This window comes from Oncorhynchus mykiss, chromosome 10 (assembly GCF_013265735.2).
Source record: "Oncorhynchus mykiss isolate Arlee chromosome 10, USDA_OmykA_1.1, whole genome shotgun sequence".
NCBI classification, from domain to species: domain Eukaryota; kingdom Metazoa; phylum Chordata; class Actinopteri; order Salmoniformes; family Salmonidae; genus Oncorhynchus; species Oncorhynchus mykiss.
This window is the reverse complement of record NC_048574.1, coordinates 18,849,545-18,868,771: the sequence shown is the minus strand read 5'-3', so window position 1 is coordinate 18,868,771 and position 19,227 is coordinate 18,849,545. Positions and strand designations below refer to the sequence as shown.

General features: G+C 42.3%; 1 protein-coding gene across 2 annotated transcripts in view; it reads right to left on the bottom strand.

The window, feature by feature from the left end:
• The window catches only part of LOC110533442 (double C2-like domain-containing protein beta), a 181,804-nt gene that overhangs the window by 90,229 nt on the left and 72,348 nt on the right, over positions 1-19,227 (bottom strand). For both annotated transcript variants that reach the window (XR_005053594.1, XM_036989831.1), the window contains exon 2: positions 13,583-13,662. Coding sequence is in view for 1 of the 2 variants with exons in the window: in XM_036989831.1 (XP_036845726.1) it covers positions 13,583-13,662 (80 nt within the window). In the remaining variant the exon portion in view is untranslated. The remainder of the gene's footprint in view (positions 1-13,582; positions 13,663-19,227) is intronic.

Sequence of the window (19,227 nt, the reverse complement as noted above, 5' to 3'; positions counted from 1 at the left end):
GCTTGTGAGATTTGTTTAAATATTTGCTCTGGCATATATTTCACAATCCTTCTGAGCATGCAGGAGGTGCCGATGATTTTGTTGCAGAGCTGTGAAATGTGTGATGACCAAGAGATACTGTTGTCTAGCAGCACACTTAACAGCCTCTGAAACCTCCTCTGTGGGTGTCCTGCCATCTGTCAGCTGTGAGGAGTGCAGTTTCTTCCTTCTCTTCATTCATATTAGTATTGTCTTGGTTTTATTAGTACTAATTTGTTTTGGGATATCCAAGTTGAAATATTAATCATGTCAGCTTCAAGAGCATTTTTTAGCTGCCCTACAAAATTGGCTGTTACATAGACAGTGGTATTGTCAGCAAACATGCCATAGAATTGGAGAGCACCAGAGGGAGATCATTTGAAGCATATAAGAGGTCCTAGGGAGCTGCCTTGTGGGACACCACAGTATACAGAATGAGGTTCAGAATAGGCACCATTTGTGAATGTAAACTTTCTGTTGACAACAAAGAACTGTAAAGATCTTAATGAGGTGTAATCAGATCAATAGTGACACAATTTAATCAACAATATAAAAAGCAGCACTAAAATCAAGAAGCAGCACACCCAGAAGTTTACCTTGGTCATGTGACCAGAGCCATTGATCTGTTAAATCAACCAGAGCTGTTGCAGTCAAGTGATCCTTAAGGTATGCATGCTGGTAGGCTGTGCTAATTTTATTTTGTTCTATATACAGTTGTGGCCAAAAGTTTTGAGAGTGACACAAATATTAATTTTCACAAAGTCTGCTGCCTCAGTTTGTATGATGGTAATTTGCATATAATCTAGAATGTTATGAAGAGTGATCAGATTAATTGAAATTAATTGCAAAGTCCGTCTTTGCCATGCAAATGAACTGAATCCCCAAAAAAACATTTCCACTGCATTTCAGCCCTGCCACAAAAGGACCAGCTGACATCATGTCAGTGATTCTCTCGTTAACTCAGGTGTGAGTGTTGACGAGGACAAGGCTGGAGATCACTCTGTCATGCTGATTGAGTTTGAATAACAGACTGGAAGCTTCAAAAGGAGGGTGGTGCTTGGAATCATTCTTCTTCCTCTGTAAACCATGGTTACCTGCAAGGAAACACGTGCCGTCATCATTGCTTTGCACAGAAAGGGCTTCACAGGCAAGGATATTGCTGCCAGCAAGATTGCACCTGAATCAACCATTTATCGGATCATAAAGAACTACAAGGAGAGTGGTTCAATTGTTGTGAAGAAGGCTTCAGGGTGCCCAATAAAGTCCAGCAAGCGCCAGGACCGTCTCCTAAAGTTGATTCAGCTACGGGATTGGGGCACCACCAGTACAGAGCTTGCTCAGGAATGGCAGCAGGCAGGTGTGAGTGCATCTGCACACACAGTAAGGAAAATGCTTTTGGAGGATGGCCTGGTGTCAAGAAGGGCAGCAAAGAAGCCACTTTTCTCCAGGAAATACATCAGTGACAGACTGATATTCTGCAAAAGGTACAGGGATTGGACTGTTGAGGACTGGGGTAAAGTCATTTTCTCTGACGAATCCCCTTTCCGATTGTTTGGGGTATCTGGAAAAAACTTGTTCGGAGAAGACAACGTGAGCGTTACCATCATGTTACCACCATGTCATGCCAACAGTAAAGCATCCTGAGACCATTCATGTCTGGGTTTGCTTCTCAGCCAAGGGAGTGGGCTCACTCACAATTTTGCCTAAGAACACAGCCATGAATAAAGAATGGTAGCAACACAATTTAGCAACTTCTCCCAACCATCCAGGAACAGTTTGTTGACAAACAATGCCTTTTCCAGCATGATGGAGCACCTTGCCATAAGGCAAAAGTGATAACTAAGTGGCTCGGGGAACAAAACATCAATATTTTGGGTCCATGGCCAGGAAACTCCCCAGACCTTAATCCCATTGAGAACTTGTGGTCAATCCTCAAAAGGCGGGGGGACAAACAAAACCCCACAAATTCTGACAAACTCCAAGCATTGATTATGCCAGAATGGGCTGCCATCAGTCAGGATGTGGCCGAGAAGTTAATTGACAGCATGCCAGGGCAGATTGCAGAGGTCTTGAAAAAGAAAGGTCAACACTGCAAATAAAAAGCCTTTGACACTTATGAAATGCTTGTAATTATACTTCAGTATTCCATAGTAACCTCTAACAAAAATATCTAAAGACACTGAAGCAGCAAACTTAGTGAAAATAAAATATTTGTGTCATTCTCAAAACTTTTGGCCACGGCTGAACACCCATATACAGTTACTGACAATTGCTTCCAAAATATTACTAAATGATGACAGTGGGCTAGTCTACGGTCTGATAAAAGGTTGTTTTGCCTTTTGAAATTGGACACAATTTTGCATGTTTCCATTCATTAGGAAACTTTAATTCCTTCAAAAAATATACCTAATTGCAGCTGCAATATATGGTGCTGCTAGTCAAAGAAGTTTGTCAATGAGATAAAGCCCAGGTGACTTGTCCTCAGGTAATCACATTGATGCTTTGAGCACTTCATCAGTTGATACCTGTGGTAATGTGAAACTGCAGGCTTTTGATGATTTTGTCAATAGAATTAACAATGTCCCTTTCATTGACAGGATGACTCATACGTATTCAGCATTAGACTGTTCACCTTATTTTCAAAATAATCTGCAAAATGATTAGCGATGTCAATAGGTTTTGTTTTTATTTCCTAATTTACAGTGCCTTGCGAAAGTATTCGGCCCCCTTGAACTTTGCGACCTTTTGCCACATTTCAGGCTTCAAACATAAAGATATAAAACTGTATATTTTTGTGAAGAATCAACAACAAGTGGGACACAATCATGAAGTGGAACGACATTTATTGGATATTTCAAACTTTTTTAACAAATCAAAAACGGAAAAATTGGGCGTGCAAAATTATTCAGCCCCTTTACTTTCAGTGCAGCAAACTCTCTCCAGAAGTTCAGTGAGGATCTCTGAATGATCCAATGTTGACCTAAATGACTAATGATGATAAATACAATCCACCTGTGTGTAATCAAGTCTCCGTATAAATGCACCTGCACTGTGATAGTCTCAGAGGTCCGTCAAAAGCACAGAGAGCATCATGAAGAACAAGGAACACACCAGGCAGGTCCGAGATACTGTTGTGAAGAAGTTTAAAGCCAGATTTGGATACAAAAAGATTTCCCAAGCTTTAAACATCCCAAGGAGCACTGTGCAAGCGATAATATTGAAATGGAAGGAGTATCAGACCACTGCAAATCTACCAAGACCTGGCCGTCCCTCTAAACTTTCAGCTCATACAAGGAGAAGACTGATCAGAGATGCAGCCAAGAGGCCCATGATCACTCTGGATGAACTGCAGAGATCTACAGCTGAGGTGGGAGACTCTGTCCATAGGACAACAATCAGTCGTATATTGCACAAATCTGGCCTTTATGGAAGAGTGGCAAGAAGAAAGCTATTTCTTAAAGATATCCATAAAAAGTGCCATTTAAAGTTTGCCACAAGCCACCTGGGAGACACACCAAACATGTGAAAGAAGGTGCTCTGGTCAGATGAAACCAAAATTGCACTTTTTGGCAACAATGCAAAACATTATGTTTGGCGTAAAAGCAACACAGCTGAACACACCATCCCCACTGTCAAACATGGTGGTGGCAGCATCATGGTTTGGGCCTGCTTTTCTTCAGCAGGGACAGGGAAGATGGTTAAAATTGAAGGGAAGATGGATGGAGCCAAATACAGGACCATTCTGGAAGAAAACCTGATGGAGTCTGCAAAAGACCTGAGACTGGGATGGAGATTTGTCTTCCAACAAGACAATGATCCAAAACATAAAGCAAAATCTACAATGGAATGGTTCAAAAATAAACATATCCAGGTGTTAGAATGGCCAAGTCAAAGTCCAGACCTGAATCCAATCGAGAATCTGTGGAAAGAACTGAAAACTGCTGTTCACAAATGCTCTCCATCCAACCTCACTGAGCTCGAGCTGTTTTGCAAGGAGGAATGGGAAAAAATGTCAGTCTCTCGATGTGCAAAATTGATAGAGACATACCCCAAGCGACTTACAGCTGTAATCGCAGCAAAATGTGGCGCTACAAAGTATTAATTTAAGGGGGCTGAATAATTTTGCACGCCCAATTTTTCAGTTTTTGATTTGTTAAAAGTTTGAAATATCCAATAAATGTCGTTCCACTTCATGATTGTGTCCCACTTGTTGTTGATTCTTCACAAAAAAATACAGTTTTATATCTTTATGTTTGAAGCCTGAAATGTGGCAAAAGGTCGCAAAGTTCAAGGGGGCCGAATACTTTCGCAAGGCACTGTACTTCCACAGTAGATTGATACTATGTGCTGGATGTGCCCAGGAGGCCTTTCACAGTATTCCAGACTGATGTGGGATTGTTTTTGCAGACAGTGAAAGCATTTTTGTAAAAAAGAATATTACATTCTGATGATTCAGTTACACAGCATAGTTCCGCGGTTTTCCTGTACAACATTATATCAGATTCGAATTGTGAGTTAATAGCATGACTCTTTGCCTCATATCGCTGTGTAAAAACCACACATAGCTCATTGTCTATCCGTGGCGATGGGCTGACCTTCACAGTTTTTCTATTATTATTTGGGCATGGCGATCAACCGTCCTTATAAAATGTTGTGAAACATTCTACTACATGATTTATGTTGTCTTCAAGGTAGACCAATTCCCAAGGCATATCTTTTAAGTCATCAAGAACATTTTTACAGTTCCAGTGTCTTGGAAATGTATTCAGACCCCTTGGCTCTTTCCACATGTTGTTACATTACAGCCTTATTCTAAAATGGATTAACGAAAAGAAAAATCCTTAGCAATCTACACACACAATACCCCATAATGTCAAAGCTAAAACTAGTTTGTAGAAATGTTTGCAAATTGACATAAGTATTCAGACCCTTTGCTATGAGACTCGAAATTGAGCTCAGGTGCATCCTGTTTCCATTGATCATCCTTGAGATGTTTCTACAACTTGATTGGAGTCCACCTGTGGTAAATTAAATTGATTGGACATGATTTGGAAAGGCACACACCTGTCTATATAAGGTCCCAAAGTTGACAGTGCATGTCAGAGCAAAAACCAAGCCATTAGGTCAAAGGGCTCTGAGACAGAATTGTGTCCAGGTACATATCTGGGGAAGGGTACCAAAACATTTCTGCAGCATTGCCTTCCCTAAGAAGAAAGTGGCCTCAATCATTATTAAATGGAAGAAGTTTGGTACCACAAATACTCTTCTGAAAGCTGGCCGCCCAGCCAAACTGAGCAATGGCGGGAGAAGGGCCTTGGTCAGGGAGTTGACCAAGAACCCAATGGTCACTCTGACAGAGCTCCAGAGTACCTCTGTGGAGATGGGAAAACCTTCCAGAAGGACAACTATCTCTGCAGCACTCCACCAGCACTCCTCATTAAAAGGCACATGGCAGCCCGCTTGGAGTTTGCCAAAAGGCACCTAATGACTCTCAGACCATGAGAAACAAGATTCTGTGGTCTGATGAAACCAAAATTGAACTCTTTTTGGCCTGAATGCCAGGTGTCAAGTCTGGAGAAAACATGGCACCATCCCTAAAGTGAAGCACTGTGGTGGCAGCATCATGCTGTGGGGATGTTTTTCAGCAGCAGGGACTGGGAGACTAGTCAGGTTCGAGGCAAAGCTGAACGGTGCAAAGTACTGTAGAGAGAGATCCTTGATGAAAACCTGCTCCAGAGCACTCAGGATCTCAGACTGGGGCAAAGGTTCACCTGCCAACAGGACAATGACTCTAAACACACAGCCAAGACAACAAAGGAGTGGCTTCGGTCCAAGTCTCTGAATGTCCTTGAGTGGGCCCAGCCAGAGCCCGGACTTGAACCCGGTCAAACATCTCTGGAGGGACCTGAAAATAGCTGTGCAACAACACTCCCCATCCAACCTGACAGAGCTTGAGAGGATCTGCAGAGAAGAATCGGAAAACTCCCCAAATACAGGTGTGTCAGAGAAAAATCTCAGAGAATGTAGAACTCTTTAATTCATCAGAGGCATGGTCACATACTGTATATCATCCAGGTAAGATACATTTGAACATGGTTGCCTGTACACACACCCCACCAAAATTGGTGGTTGAAATGTTAATATATATATACAGTGCCTTGCGAAAGTATTCGGCCCCCTTGAACTTTGCGACCTTTTGCCACATTTCAGGCTTCAAACATAAAGATATAAAACTGTATTTTTTTTGTGAAGAATCAACAACAAGTGGGACACAATCATGAAGTGGAACGACATTTATTGGATATTTCAAACTTTTTGAACAAATCAAAAACTGAAAAATTGGGCGTGCAAAATTATTCAGCCCCCTTAAGTTAATACTTTGTAGCGCCACCTTTTGCTGCGATTACAGCTGTAAGTCGCTTGGGGTATGTCTCTATCAGTTTTGCACATCGAGAGACTGACATTTTTTCCCATTCCTCCTTGCAAAACAGCTCGAGCTCAGTGAGGTTGGATGGAGAGCATTTGTGAACAGCAGTTTTCAGTTCTTTCCACAGATTCTCGATTGGATTCAGGTCTGGACTTTGACTTGGCCATTCTAACACCTGGATATGTTTATTTTTGAACCATTCCATTGTAGATTTTGCTTTATGTTTTGGATCATTGTCTTATTGGAAGACAAATCTCCGTCCCAGTCTCAGGTCTTTTGCAGACTCCATCAGGTTTTCTTCCAGAATGGTCCTGTATTTGGCTCCATCCATCTTCCCTTCAATTTTAACCATCTTCCCTGTCCCTGCTGAAGAAAAGCAGGCCCAAACCATGATGCTGCCACCACCATGTTTGACAGTGGGGATGGTGTGTTCAGCTGTGTTGCTTTTACGCCAAACATAACGTTTTGCATTGTTGCCAAAAAGTTAAATTTTGGTTTCATCTGACCAGAGCACCTTCTTTCACATGTTTGGTGTGTCTCCCAGGTGGCTTCTGGCAAACTTTAAACAACACTTTTTATGGATATCTTTAAGAAATGGCTTTCTTCTTGCCACTTCCATAAAGGCCAGATTTGTGCAATATACGACTGATTGTTGTCCTATGGACAGAGTCTCCCAACTCAGCTGTAGATCTCTGCAGTTCATCCAGAGTGATCATGGGCCTCTTGGCTGCATCTCTGATCAGTCTTCTCCTTGTATGAGCTGAAAGTTTAGAGGGACGGCCAGGTCTTGGTAGATTTGCAGTGGTCTGATACTCCTTCCATTTCAATATTATCGCTTGCACAGTGCTCCTTGGGATGTTTAAAGCTTGGGAAATCTTTTTGTATCCAAATCCGGCTTTAAACTTCTTCACAACAGTATCTCAGACCTGCCTGGTGTGTTCCTTGTTCTTCATGATGCTCTCTGCGCTTTCAACGGACCTCTGAGACTATCACAGTGCAGGTGCATTTATACGGAGACTTGATTACACACAGGTGATTGTATTTATCATCATTAGTCATTTAGGTCAACATTGGATCATTCAGAGATCCTCACTGAACTTCTGGAGAGAGTTTGCTGCACTGAAAGTAAAGGGGCTGAATAATTTTGCACGCCCAATTTTTCAGTTTTTGATTTGTTAAAAAAGTTTGAAATATCCAATAAATGTCGTTCCACTTCATGATTGTGTCCCACTTGTTGTTGATTCTTCACAAAAAATACAGTTTTATATCTTTATGTTTGAAGCCTGAAATGTGGCAAAAGGTCGCAAAGTTCAAAGGGGCCAAATACTTTCACAAGGCACTGTATATATATATATATATATATATATATATATTGCAACACCACCACCTTGTCTGTTCCTGTCCTTTCTAATAATAGTTTAACCACTGATTCCTGAACTGTTTATCAGTATTACAATTTTCCAGATGGGTCTCTGTGATTGCTAGAACATGCACGTTGTTTTTATGTACCAAGTCATAGACTTCATTGATTTTATTAGGAAGGCTACACATCTTTAAATTGGTGATATACAGTCCTTTCTTTGATAATTGCAAATCAACAGAATGTGAAATTCTTGTAGATGCTGTCATTGTCTTTTTAGTGGAATGCGGGATTCAGAAGTCATGGCAAAGAGGGAACTAAAACAGCCAGGGGATAATTTTTGTGTCTCGGGAACAGCTGGCCATTTCTGTACATTTTGTCCACAACCGGTGCAACTCGGGTGCTCCGGCCCCTGTGTTCTTTCATGACAGAATATAGTACTTGCTTATGTCATGGGGAAAGTGGTCATTCATCCCATAGTTAGTTCCTTTTCATTCTCTGCCCCTGCTTTTGAAATGTTCAAAGCGCACAATAATTGTGCGAGATCTGCCTCTGAAACAGTTCCCCATTCTATGCACCTTAAAGAAGGTGATTTTCTCCACCAAATCAGGGAGCAGTTTCATCTTTTTAGTCATAAATTCCTTCACACTATACTCTTGTTTGACATTATCTGTCTCAGAAATCCCAGAAAACAATAGATTGTCTCTCATTCCCCAAGATTGTACACCAAGCAGTGACTCCTTCCGCTTTCTGATTTCCCAATAAATTGTCTCAACTCCATTCCAAATGTTACATATGGTACCTTTAAAATATTCTTTCTCCATCTTCAGTTTGTCTATTTCCTTTTGGCTGAACTCCAAACAAGCTGTCAGTTCTGAGATGCTCTGTTGGATTGTCTCTAGCATCTCCAATTTCACAATTTCTTTTGTCGAAAGACTCCAGCACTGGCACCGTCCATGGCCTCCATGCTGAAAGAACCTCTTTAACTGGTGATGTCAAACGAACTAGGCCGGAGCCGGGACTTTTTGTGCATTGGGCGTTTGACGGAGCTAGCGCGGATGCTGCCTTTGACGTGTTTCATGTCCGACAGGGCCTGGTAGTGGCGGTCTATAACGCTTTCTAGCTCCTGCGTTGACTCTGACACTTCCAGTTTTTAGTTTAAAACATTCCCTACTACACAGTGTATCCTTGTGGATGGCAACATATGTTCATAGATACAGTGGGGAGAACAAGTATTTGATACACTGCCTATTTTGCAGGTTTTCCTACTTACAAAGCATGTCTATCATTTGTATCATAGGTACACTTCAACTGTGAGAGATGAAATCTAAAACAAAAATCCAGAAAATCACATTGTATGATTTTTAAGGAATTAATTTGCATGTTATTGCATGACATAAGTATTTGATCACCTACCAACCAGTTAGAATTCCGGCTCTCACAGACCTGTTAGTTTTTCTTTAAGAAGCCCTCCTGTTCTCCACTCATTACCTGTATTAACTGCACCTGTTTGAACTTGTTACCTGTATAAAAGACACTTGTCCACAGACTCAATCAAACAGACTTCAACCTCTCCACAATGGCCAAGACCAGGGAGCTGTGTAAAGACATCAGGGATAAAATTATAGACCTGCACAAGGCTGGGATGGGCTACAGGACAATAGGCCAACAGCTTGGTGAGAAGGCAACAACTGTTGGCGCAAATATTAGAAAATGGAAGAAGTTCAAGATGACGGTCAATCACCCTCGGTCTGGCGCTCCATGCAAGATCTCACCTCGTGGGGCATCAATGATCATGAGGAAGTTGAGGGATCAGCACAGAACTACACGGCAGGACCTGGTCAATGACCTGAAGAGAGCTGGGAAAACCATTAGTAACACACTACGCCGTCATGGATTAAAATCCTGCAGCGCATGCAAGGTCCCCCTGCTCAAGCCAGCGCATGTCCAGGCCCGTCTGAAGTTTGCCAATGACCATCTGGATGATCCAGAGGAGGAATGTGAGAAGGTAATGTGGTCTGATGAGACAAAAAATAGAGCTTTTTGGTCTAAACTCCACTCGCCGTGTTTGGAGGAAGAAGAAGGATGAGTACAATCCCAACCGTGAAGCATGGAGGTGGAAACATCATTCTTTGGGGATGCTTTTCTGCAAAGGGGACAGGACGACTGCACCGTATTGAGGGGAGGATGGATGGGGCCTTGTATCGCGAGATCTTGGCCAACAACCTCCTTCCCTCAGTAAGAGCATTGAAGATGGGTCATGCTGGAAGACCCAGCCACGACAACGACCCGAAACACACAGCCAGGGCAACTAAGGAGTGGCTCCGTAAGAAGCATCTCAAGGTCCTGGAGTGGCCTAGCCAGTCTCCAGACCTGAACCCAATAGAACATCTTTGGAGGGAGCTGAAAGTCCGTGTTGCCCAGCGATAGCCCCGAAACCTGAAGGATCTGGAGAAGGACTGTATGGAGGAGTGGGCCAAAATCCCTGCTGCAGTGTGTGCAAACCTGGTCAAGAACTACAGGAAACGTATGATCTCTGTAATTGCAAACAAAGGTTTCTGTACCAAAAATTAAGCTCTGCTTTTCTGATGTATCAAATACTTATGTCATGCAATAAAATGCAATATAATTACTTAGAAATCATACAATGTGATTTTCTGGATTTTTGTTTGAGATTCCATCTCTCACAGTTGAAGTGTACCTATGATAAAAATTACAGACCTCTACATGCTTTGTAAGTAGGAAAACTTGCAAAATCGGTAGAGTAACAAATACTTGTTCTTCCCAATGTACTATATTATCTATATTACTTAGATTTAGCAAACAATTGTATTTTCCACAGCGAGAGAGGGACCATACCACTGCTCACGGTCATTAGTACTATCGGCCAAGATCCACTAGCTAGCGATGCTTAGCCTATCTACGCTAGCTTCGTCCAGAGTGGCTCATCATGCTTGATGATTCAGTCTAAATAAAACAGGTGATGGATCAAACAATGTAATGAAGTGCTCTAGATAGGGAATAGGCCTCTGTTCTCTCTCCTGAGAATTCTTTGTTTTACATTAGTAAAGAAAAATATAACTTTTTCTGCACACTTTGTTCTTGGCAGAAATGCATCAATCCTGTAGTTATTTATTGACCATGCATGTCCTGAGTGGCCTTTACATTAACATATGAATCCATGCCAGTGAAAAACACCCATCAATGTCCTCTTTTGGGAATTAAAGAAAACTGGAGTCTCTTTAAACGTTTTCTCGACTCCATTCAACTGCTTATCTTACCAGTCTTTTCTAGTGTGTTAACTTTTGCACTAAAGATAGTGCGTGGAGGATGTCAAAATCTACGTGAAGCAGGTATTTAGTCTGTCACAAGTAAGTCATAGAGGTGAAATTTCCCCACCACCAAAGAAAGAAAGCAGAGTTTTAAAAGGCTCTGCTGCTGCATTTGAGTATTTTGCCTTTTTGGCATGCATTCCAGTTATGTTAAGCGATGACAAGCACCCTAATGGGACCGAATACTCTTCAAACCCTCAAAACCTTGCAGAAATCCCAACAGTGAAAAAAATACAAATGTGTTTTTTGTGTTCTAGTGAAGACCGCCCTAAAAAGTGAGGCCATCCACAAGCCCAGAGGGAGCCTCTCTAGCACTCTCTCCCAGGGAGTTTCTCTGATGCTAGCCCAGCTGCTGTTCCAAGGCTTTGAGAGGAAGCCCAAGGAGTCGCCTGGAGCTCCCTGGACTGGGGCTTCGCTAGTCCGCTGCCAGGTACCAGAGCAGAGGAAGCCTGCTGCCTACTATGACACCTGGGGTTTCATGTAGAGCCTTGCACTGACTGTGACAGCTGGAGCAGCTGAAATCCCAGAGGAAGTCACTAACCAAAGGCCTAATCTGGCATCTCAGATTGGCATGTTTGGTAGGGAGAAACTGGGGTGAAAGAGGGAGGTACTGCTTGAACTTAAAACCACAGATTTTCATTTTCCATTGCAAAAAGAAATTATACAGCATGCCCTGCTGAACATGACCCCAGTGTGTTACCCCTGTGACTTAAATTCTTTCCTTGGGGAATAGAAGGGATTGGAACAAGAAGGGGTTATTCTCAGATCTGCCAGCTGGTTCTCTTTGAGGAGAAAAGGGTATGTGGAAGAGGGCAAAGTAAGTGTCTGACCTGACTCTCCTTGTCTGGCATTCCCCCCCAAGCCAGCCATTGTGCATCTGGCTGGGTAAATTGGACCTACTTATCCTGAAAAGACAATTACGAGCAAGGTGGAAAAGGAAAATGGCCACTTCATCTTCGAGTGGAGAGGGAAAAGATAGCAGAGGCTCTGTAACTTTTTCCCCACCTTGTTGATTTGGATGGAGACGCTGTTTGTTTGGGCTGGAAAGCATGCAGTCTTCAGTAAATAATCCTGATTTCAGACATTCCTCTTGAGCCACTGCATTCAGACATCCTGTCTGGCCTATTGCAGACCAAGCCACAATACAATAGCATGCAGTAGGTCACAGGAAATCCATTTGAGATCATTAACTAGTAAATGTCACAAAGAATTTGGGTGAGCAACAGAGGGGAATAGATATCTGAAATGTCTACAGATGTTTCCTGCTTTGTCCTAGAGCCCAGTGAATGAGCAACTGAAACCTAAAAATCATCTTCAAGAAGAAGCGACGATTATTTAAACAAAACACAGTGAGGGAAATGCTTTGAGCCTCAGACATGAAGAGATTTCCCTTCTTGGGGGGATTTGAGTGTGTGTGGATTTGAATGTGTGCGTGCGCATGCACATGAGTTTTTGTGTGGGTTTGAGTGTGTGCGTAAGCAGGTGCATGCATGTGTGTGTTTTCCTTTGTGGGTGTGTGTGTTCGTGAGTGTGTGAGCCTGTGCATGCACATGTGCTTGTGTTGACCTGTGTGTGTACTGCAGAGCTGCTGTAAGGACAGACTAAAGGCTTTGTTTGGATCCAGAGTAAAGTGAACAGCAACAGATGCTACCAGAAGCCTGTTGTCAGAGGAAATACCCTTCACATGACCACGGAGTGGCAAGAAGCAGAGAACACACACACACACACCGACAGAGCCAAAACAAGCTGCCAGTGATCCCCCTGCGAGCCTCTGGTACATGTTTAGCTATGAGCCTGGAGTGTGTGTGTTTGCGACAGAGAAAGGCTATCAACCACCTTGATCAAAATATAACCATGTAGCATCATGAATGTCCGTGGAGCCTACTTTATGTTACCGTTCTAGATATCTGAAAATAGGAAAAGAGAGAGCTGCTGAGCTCTAAAAGTCCTCTTCATCTTTTATCCAAAATAGGGGGGGAAATGATGTAAATGTACCATTTACAGGCTGCATTTAAAGCAGGATAAATTGCAAACGTCTGACTATTTAACAAGAAACATGCCATTTATTCCCTGTCATTATGCAAAGTTAGTTAGAGACCAGCTACCTACTATATTGCTATGTATGGATCGTAATATGTACTGCTATTGAGCCCTGGACCTAGGTACTTAAATGGAATTGCTGCAGTGACTACCAAGCAATACAAATGTGAGTATCAATACTACATCTGCTATTTCGACAAGCATTAGGAAAAGGTTATAGTTTAAACTTGATAACAGCTTAATAGCACAGATTGGTAATGAATTAACAACTGATATAACGAATTAACCTATGAGATGTTGATCCATGCTTGGGGTGGTTCTGGTTGTGTGTGTCTGTTTTACATTGGTTAACCCTAAACCATGGAAACAATTTCCCGTTGAATGACAAACATCATGAATGCTCACCTTGGCTTTGTTGATGGTACAGTGCAAAGCGTTGTTTTCCTGGTCATACAGTAAACTGAAGTCCAGGGTCCCCAATGTAGCTTTAGGAGAGAGAGAGAAACATTTTTTTATTTGGCTTCAACTACATGCTACACATTATGGAAGAGAGAGAGAGAGAGAAAAAGAGGAGACTACAACAGAAATCAGACGACAGAGTGGAGATGCCTTCAACTGCTTGCTTCAAACACACCACAACTGTGTTTAACCTCACTTCATATGTCTGCCAATATAGAGTAAAAAAATGTCATGCCTGATCTACTCCATAGGGTCCATCTGGAGTATAAACTCTTCCAAATGTTTCATTAACTACATGATCATACAAAATAATCCTTTCATTAGCCCTATAAAGGCCTGTTCCACTGCATGTCCCAACACCTGAAACAGCATTACATTGTGCCACTTCCTGTCAGAGAGACCGTTAGTCCAAGACCTTGATACCGCCTGTGTTTGTCTTCTCGCTGGCATCTGGAGGGTGCATTGATTCAATAAACATTGCAGCACGTTTGCCCATGGAGGTTGTGTGTGTGTGCGTGATGCTACGTAGAAAGGCAACAGAGGACACCCGAGGGATTAAACCAGGTTTGTTTTCGATTATCGAGATTGGAGCCCGGGCCGTGACTTCAATCTCTAATACATTTATGAGATGCTGGGGGGGCGGCATTCAGCGGAAGCTTGTGCTCTTTTTTTCCTGTGGAATTGCCTCTCAGATTTGTTTTTCTTTCTACTGTCCCTTCATCACCCCCACCAACAATTTTCTGCCCCTTCGTTGCCTCGTAGCACGTAGCTTGTATCAAATCCATTACGCCATGTCGTGTCATTATTTCTGTGCTCTAAAAAGGAACATATCGCTGCAGGCAGCATTTTCCCAGCAGCAATCATGCAGAGAGGGGAGAGGGAGCAAAAATGGGCAGGTAATAAAGCCATTACGCTAAATTCAGGGAGGCATGCAACTGTATAGATCTGGCCGATACGGGAGGAGTATCTATTCCCATCTATTCAATGGCTAAACATGTATCTCTCTCTCTAACTAAAAGTGCTCTGTGCTTTTGGTTTTCGCATTGCAAAGCTATCAATTGGTATCTTCAAAGGCTTGAAAATTCTGGGGCAAAAACATGTTTCCATACTATAACGTACCATCTGTATTCTATTGCAGGGGAAATACAGTCAGCCAACACATACAGTATGGCCGGAGCCACAAGTTGTCTCGCCACAGCATGGCTTTCAGCTGTCTGATGACATTTGGCCTCACAGATCATTAGATGTGTTAGTACCTCAATGTTCTGCAGTTGTATGTGTTTCACATCCATAGGTGGGCTTTCCTGGTACATATAACTGTAAGGGTAGAGTACCTACTGCTCTAGTTTGGCAGCTTGTGTTATGTCACTTGCAACCTCTACACTGCAAAGTGGTGTAGCAGCAACCTACAAACAGGAAGAGAAGGAGCACAGTAACTTACAGACCAACTAACAAACAACGAATGACATCACAGGAAGAGAAGAAGCAGCACAGTAACCTACAGACCAACAAACAACGAATAACATCACAGGAAGAGAAGAAGCAGCACAGTAAACTACAGACCAACAAACAATGAATGACATCACAGGAAGAGGAGAAGGAGCACAGTGTCGTGTCTTTGGCTATGCCGGATTAAGTGATATGACATGCTATTCTATAAAATTATTTATCCGTCATTAATATTACCTGATTGAGCTAATCATGTAAATGTAATTAACTAGAGTCGGGCACCACGAAATAATATTTATAGAGCTGTTATCTTCCGAATAAACTCTTAAAGACCTAGTAATATTTTACATCCATAGCAGTCAATATTAATCGTCATCTTAATTCAGTCTCGTCTGAAAGTTGTAAATTCTTGGTTATCTGCACGAACCCTGGCTCACAAGTTGAATCAGCAATACAAAATGGGGTTTAATTACTTATTTACTAAATACCTAACTAATCACACAGAATTACACATACACATAATTAAATCATAACTTGATTACAAATTACGTCATAAAGGAAAACGTCCCTAGCGGGCGAAACAGATATGACAGCTTGTTACACAAAAGAAAAGGGGCTGGGTTTGAGTGAAAGAGCGGGAAGACTGGGAACAAAGGGTGAAGCTGTGCTATCGTAAATACAGTATCTTATGCATCCTAAATTACCGCCCATTTGGAAAAGGAAAATGCAATAAATATTTACTCTGAGCTGCGTTTCGGTAGGTTGGTGGAAGATGGAAGGCCGTGTTGCCCAACCGAGTCCTTTGTTCTTTTGAAGAATGTCTCTGCTGGTAAATTGAATACGTTGTAGTAACGGTAGACGGGATGGTAGATGGGATACTATATCTGTTCCTTCCTAACCCTCGTTTGCAGCGGCTGTTGCTAACTCAACAGCTAGGAGGTATCACTTCTGTAGTGAATAAGAGTTCAAAGTTCATACCATTCGCAACCAAAGCTCACGCTGATGTTGGCTTCGTTCTGTAGTTATTATCTGAACCATTCTGACATCGGACCGTCGTCCTCACGTCCTCGGAACAGGAGGTTACATTGTCGTCAAGGGCTTATTCAGTGGGGCAAAAAAGTATTTAGTCAGCCACCAATTGTGCAAGTTCTCCCACTTAAAAAGATGAGAGAGGCCTCTAATTTTCATCATAAGTACACTTCAACTATGACAGAAAAAATGAGAAATTCCAGAAAATCACATTGTAGGATTTTTAATGAATTTATTTGCAAATTATGGTGGAAAATAAGTATTTGGTCACCTACAAACAAGCAAGATTTCTGGCTCTCACAGACCTGTAACTTCTTCTTTAAGAGGCTCCTCTGTCCTCCACACATTACCTGTATTAATGGCACCTGATTGAACTTGTTATCAGTATAAAAGACACCTGTCCACAACCTCAAACAGTCACACTCCATATTCCACTATGGCCAAAGTAACAAAGCCTACCATCAGTGACACACTACGCCGCCAGGGACTCAAATCCTGCAGTGCCAGACGTGTCCCCCTGCTTAAGCCAGTACATGTCCAGGCCCGTCTGAAGTTTGCTAGAGAGCATTTGGATGATCCAGAAGAAGATTGGGAGAATGTCATATGGTCAGATGAAACCAAAATATAACTTTTTGGTAAAAACTCAACTCGTCGTGTTTGGAGGACAAAGAATGCTGAGTTGCATCCAAAGAACACCATACCTACTGTGAAGCATGGGGGTGGAAACATCATGCTTTGGGGCTGTTTTTCTGCAAAGGGACCAGGACGACTGATCCGTGTAAAGGAAAGAATGAATGGGGCCATGTATCGTGAGATTTTGAGTGAAAACCTCCTTCCATCAGCAAGGGCATTGAAGATGAAACGTGGCTGGGTCTGACAATGATCCCAAACACACCACCTGGGCAATGAAGGAGTGGCCTAGCCAGTCTCCAGATCTCAACCCCATAGAAAATCTTTGGAGGCAGTTGAAAGTCCGTGTTGCCCAGCAACAGCCCCAAAACATCACTGCTCTAGAGGAGATCTGCATGGAGGAATGGGCCAAAATACCAGCAACAGTGTGTGAAAATATTGTGAAGACCTTTGACCTCTGTCATTGCCAACAAAGGGTATATAACAAAGTATTGAGATAAACTTTTGTTATTGACCAAATACTTATTTTCCACCATAATTTGTAAATGAATTAATTAAAAATCCTACAATGTGATTTTCAGGATTTTTTTTTCTCATTTTGTCTGTCATAGTTGAAGTGTACCTATGATGATTACAGGCCTCTCTCATCTTTTTAAGTGGGAGAACTTGCAATTGGTGGCTGACTAAATACTCTTTTGCCCCACTGTATAGGAAGGGAGAGGAGGGCTTGAAAAGTTTGAAAAGTTTTATAGCCCATGTCCCTTCACAGGGGCAGGCCACTGATTGAGCAGAGCCCTATTTTATGAAAACCCAAATCTCACATTTTAGAAGCTAAAATTACATTTCATTCCATCACGAATAATTTCACATTCAAACATTTAAATTTAACAACAATTCCTTGTGAATCCGATAACTCTGATGTGTAGACTTTCCACTGTAGAGTTTGTCATCTTATCATTGATGAGAATGTCTCAGATGACAACCGAACTGACATCATATTCATTAAGTATCACCGCATGTGTTCAATTGGTCGCATTACCAGAATATAGTTCATTTCCCCCCACCTTCTGATTTTCCCAGAATCTCTATGTTAACCAAGAGTTTTGCAAATGTAACCTCAGTAGGGTAGAGAGAGGAAAAAGGGGGAAGAGGTATTTATGACTGTCATAAACCTACCCCCCAGACCAACGTCATGACAACAGTAACCTTCAGACCAACAACAAGCAGGAGGTCTCTCAATGTGCATGCAGATACAGCCAGCCAAAAACATAAGACAGCTGATCGAATCCATGTCCGCAGAAAGTTCACTGCAACAAAGAATTGAAAGGCTCATTGGAGTGATGTTAAGAAAATAATTTCCGCCACATAAATTACAACTCTGGCTGTGGGGACAGCCGGTAATTAAGGGAAATGACAATAATACAAAGCGCAGGCCGTTTGGAGCGGGAGCCGGATAAGAGGAGTCATTTTAATTGAACACAGTCTAATTCATCAGCACTGACTGGCAGCAGCCTTGGCTTGGTGCAGCCGTCCATCCCCATCTTACACAACATTTTTCTTTGATTCCATAAACAGTGCCCAACATTTAGGCCTACCGCTTTGTGATTAACCTTAGAGTGCCGGACGACTCTACAGTGCCATAGAAAACTTTGAATCTTTCTCCCCGTGTGCATATTAGAAAGCACTTTGTGGGTGCATTAGTGGGCTAGGAGAGCCTCGTCTTTCTTTCTTTTGTCGGGGCACTCAGTGGCTTCCGAGAGAGAGATGTACACGTAAATGCCAAAGTTAGATGTGTGTGTGTGTTCAAGTTTGTTTATTTGTCATTTATACAGTACATGAAGTACATGCTCCCTTGCAGGTTCACCACATGACAATGCAACATCTATAGGAAAGTAAGTTAATAAGAATAATAACAATAAAAGCTCAATTAATAAAAATAGGACACAAATTGCCTTTCTCTCAGAGAGAAAGAGAGCGAGAGAAAGAGAGAGAGGTGAGAGATGGCACTGGCCGCCTAATTCCGCTGGTGTGTGTTAGTCTTGCCTGATGAGCCGAAAGCTTTATTAAAAGCTTTCAGGGCAACGTGCAACATTAAATCCCTTCCCTGCGCATTTCCTGGTGACGCACAGATCGAGGCTTCTCAAAGGTTACCTACATTTGGAAGCACATTAAGAGACGGTGTCAGAGAGCCCATCAAGCAAATGAGCACTTCTCTCCTCTCGGCCAAAAACAGCAACAGCAGACGAAGCGCTTCATTATGTGGTTGACAAAAGGGCCACCATTGTTTAGGCGCGGCCACATTGGGGCCTCTGTGTGCTTAATCAAAGCTCATCTAGTTCAATTAAAATGAATAAAATCTTAATTAAGGCTGTGGGTATCGCCTAAATGGGCCTCTTCACTGGGCCTAAGCGTCTGGACAAGTCCTCCTCGATCGTCACTAAACACAACCCCATTACCATAATCATATTTCCATTGTGCCCCAC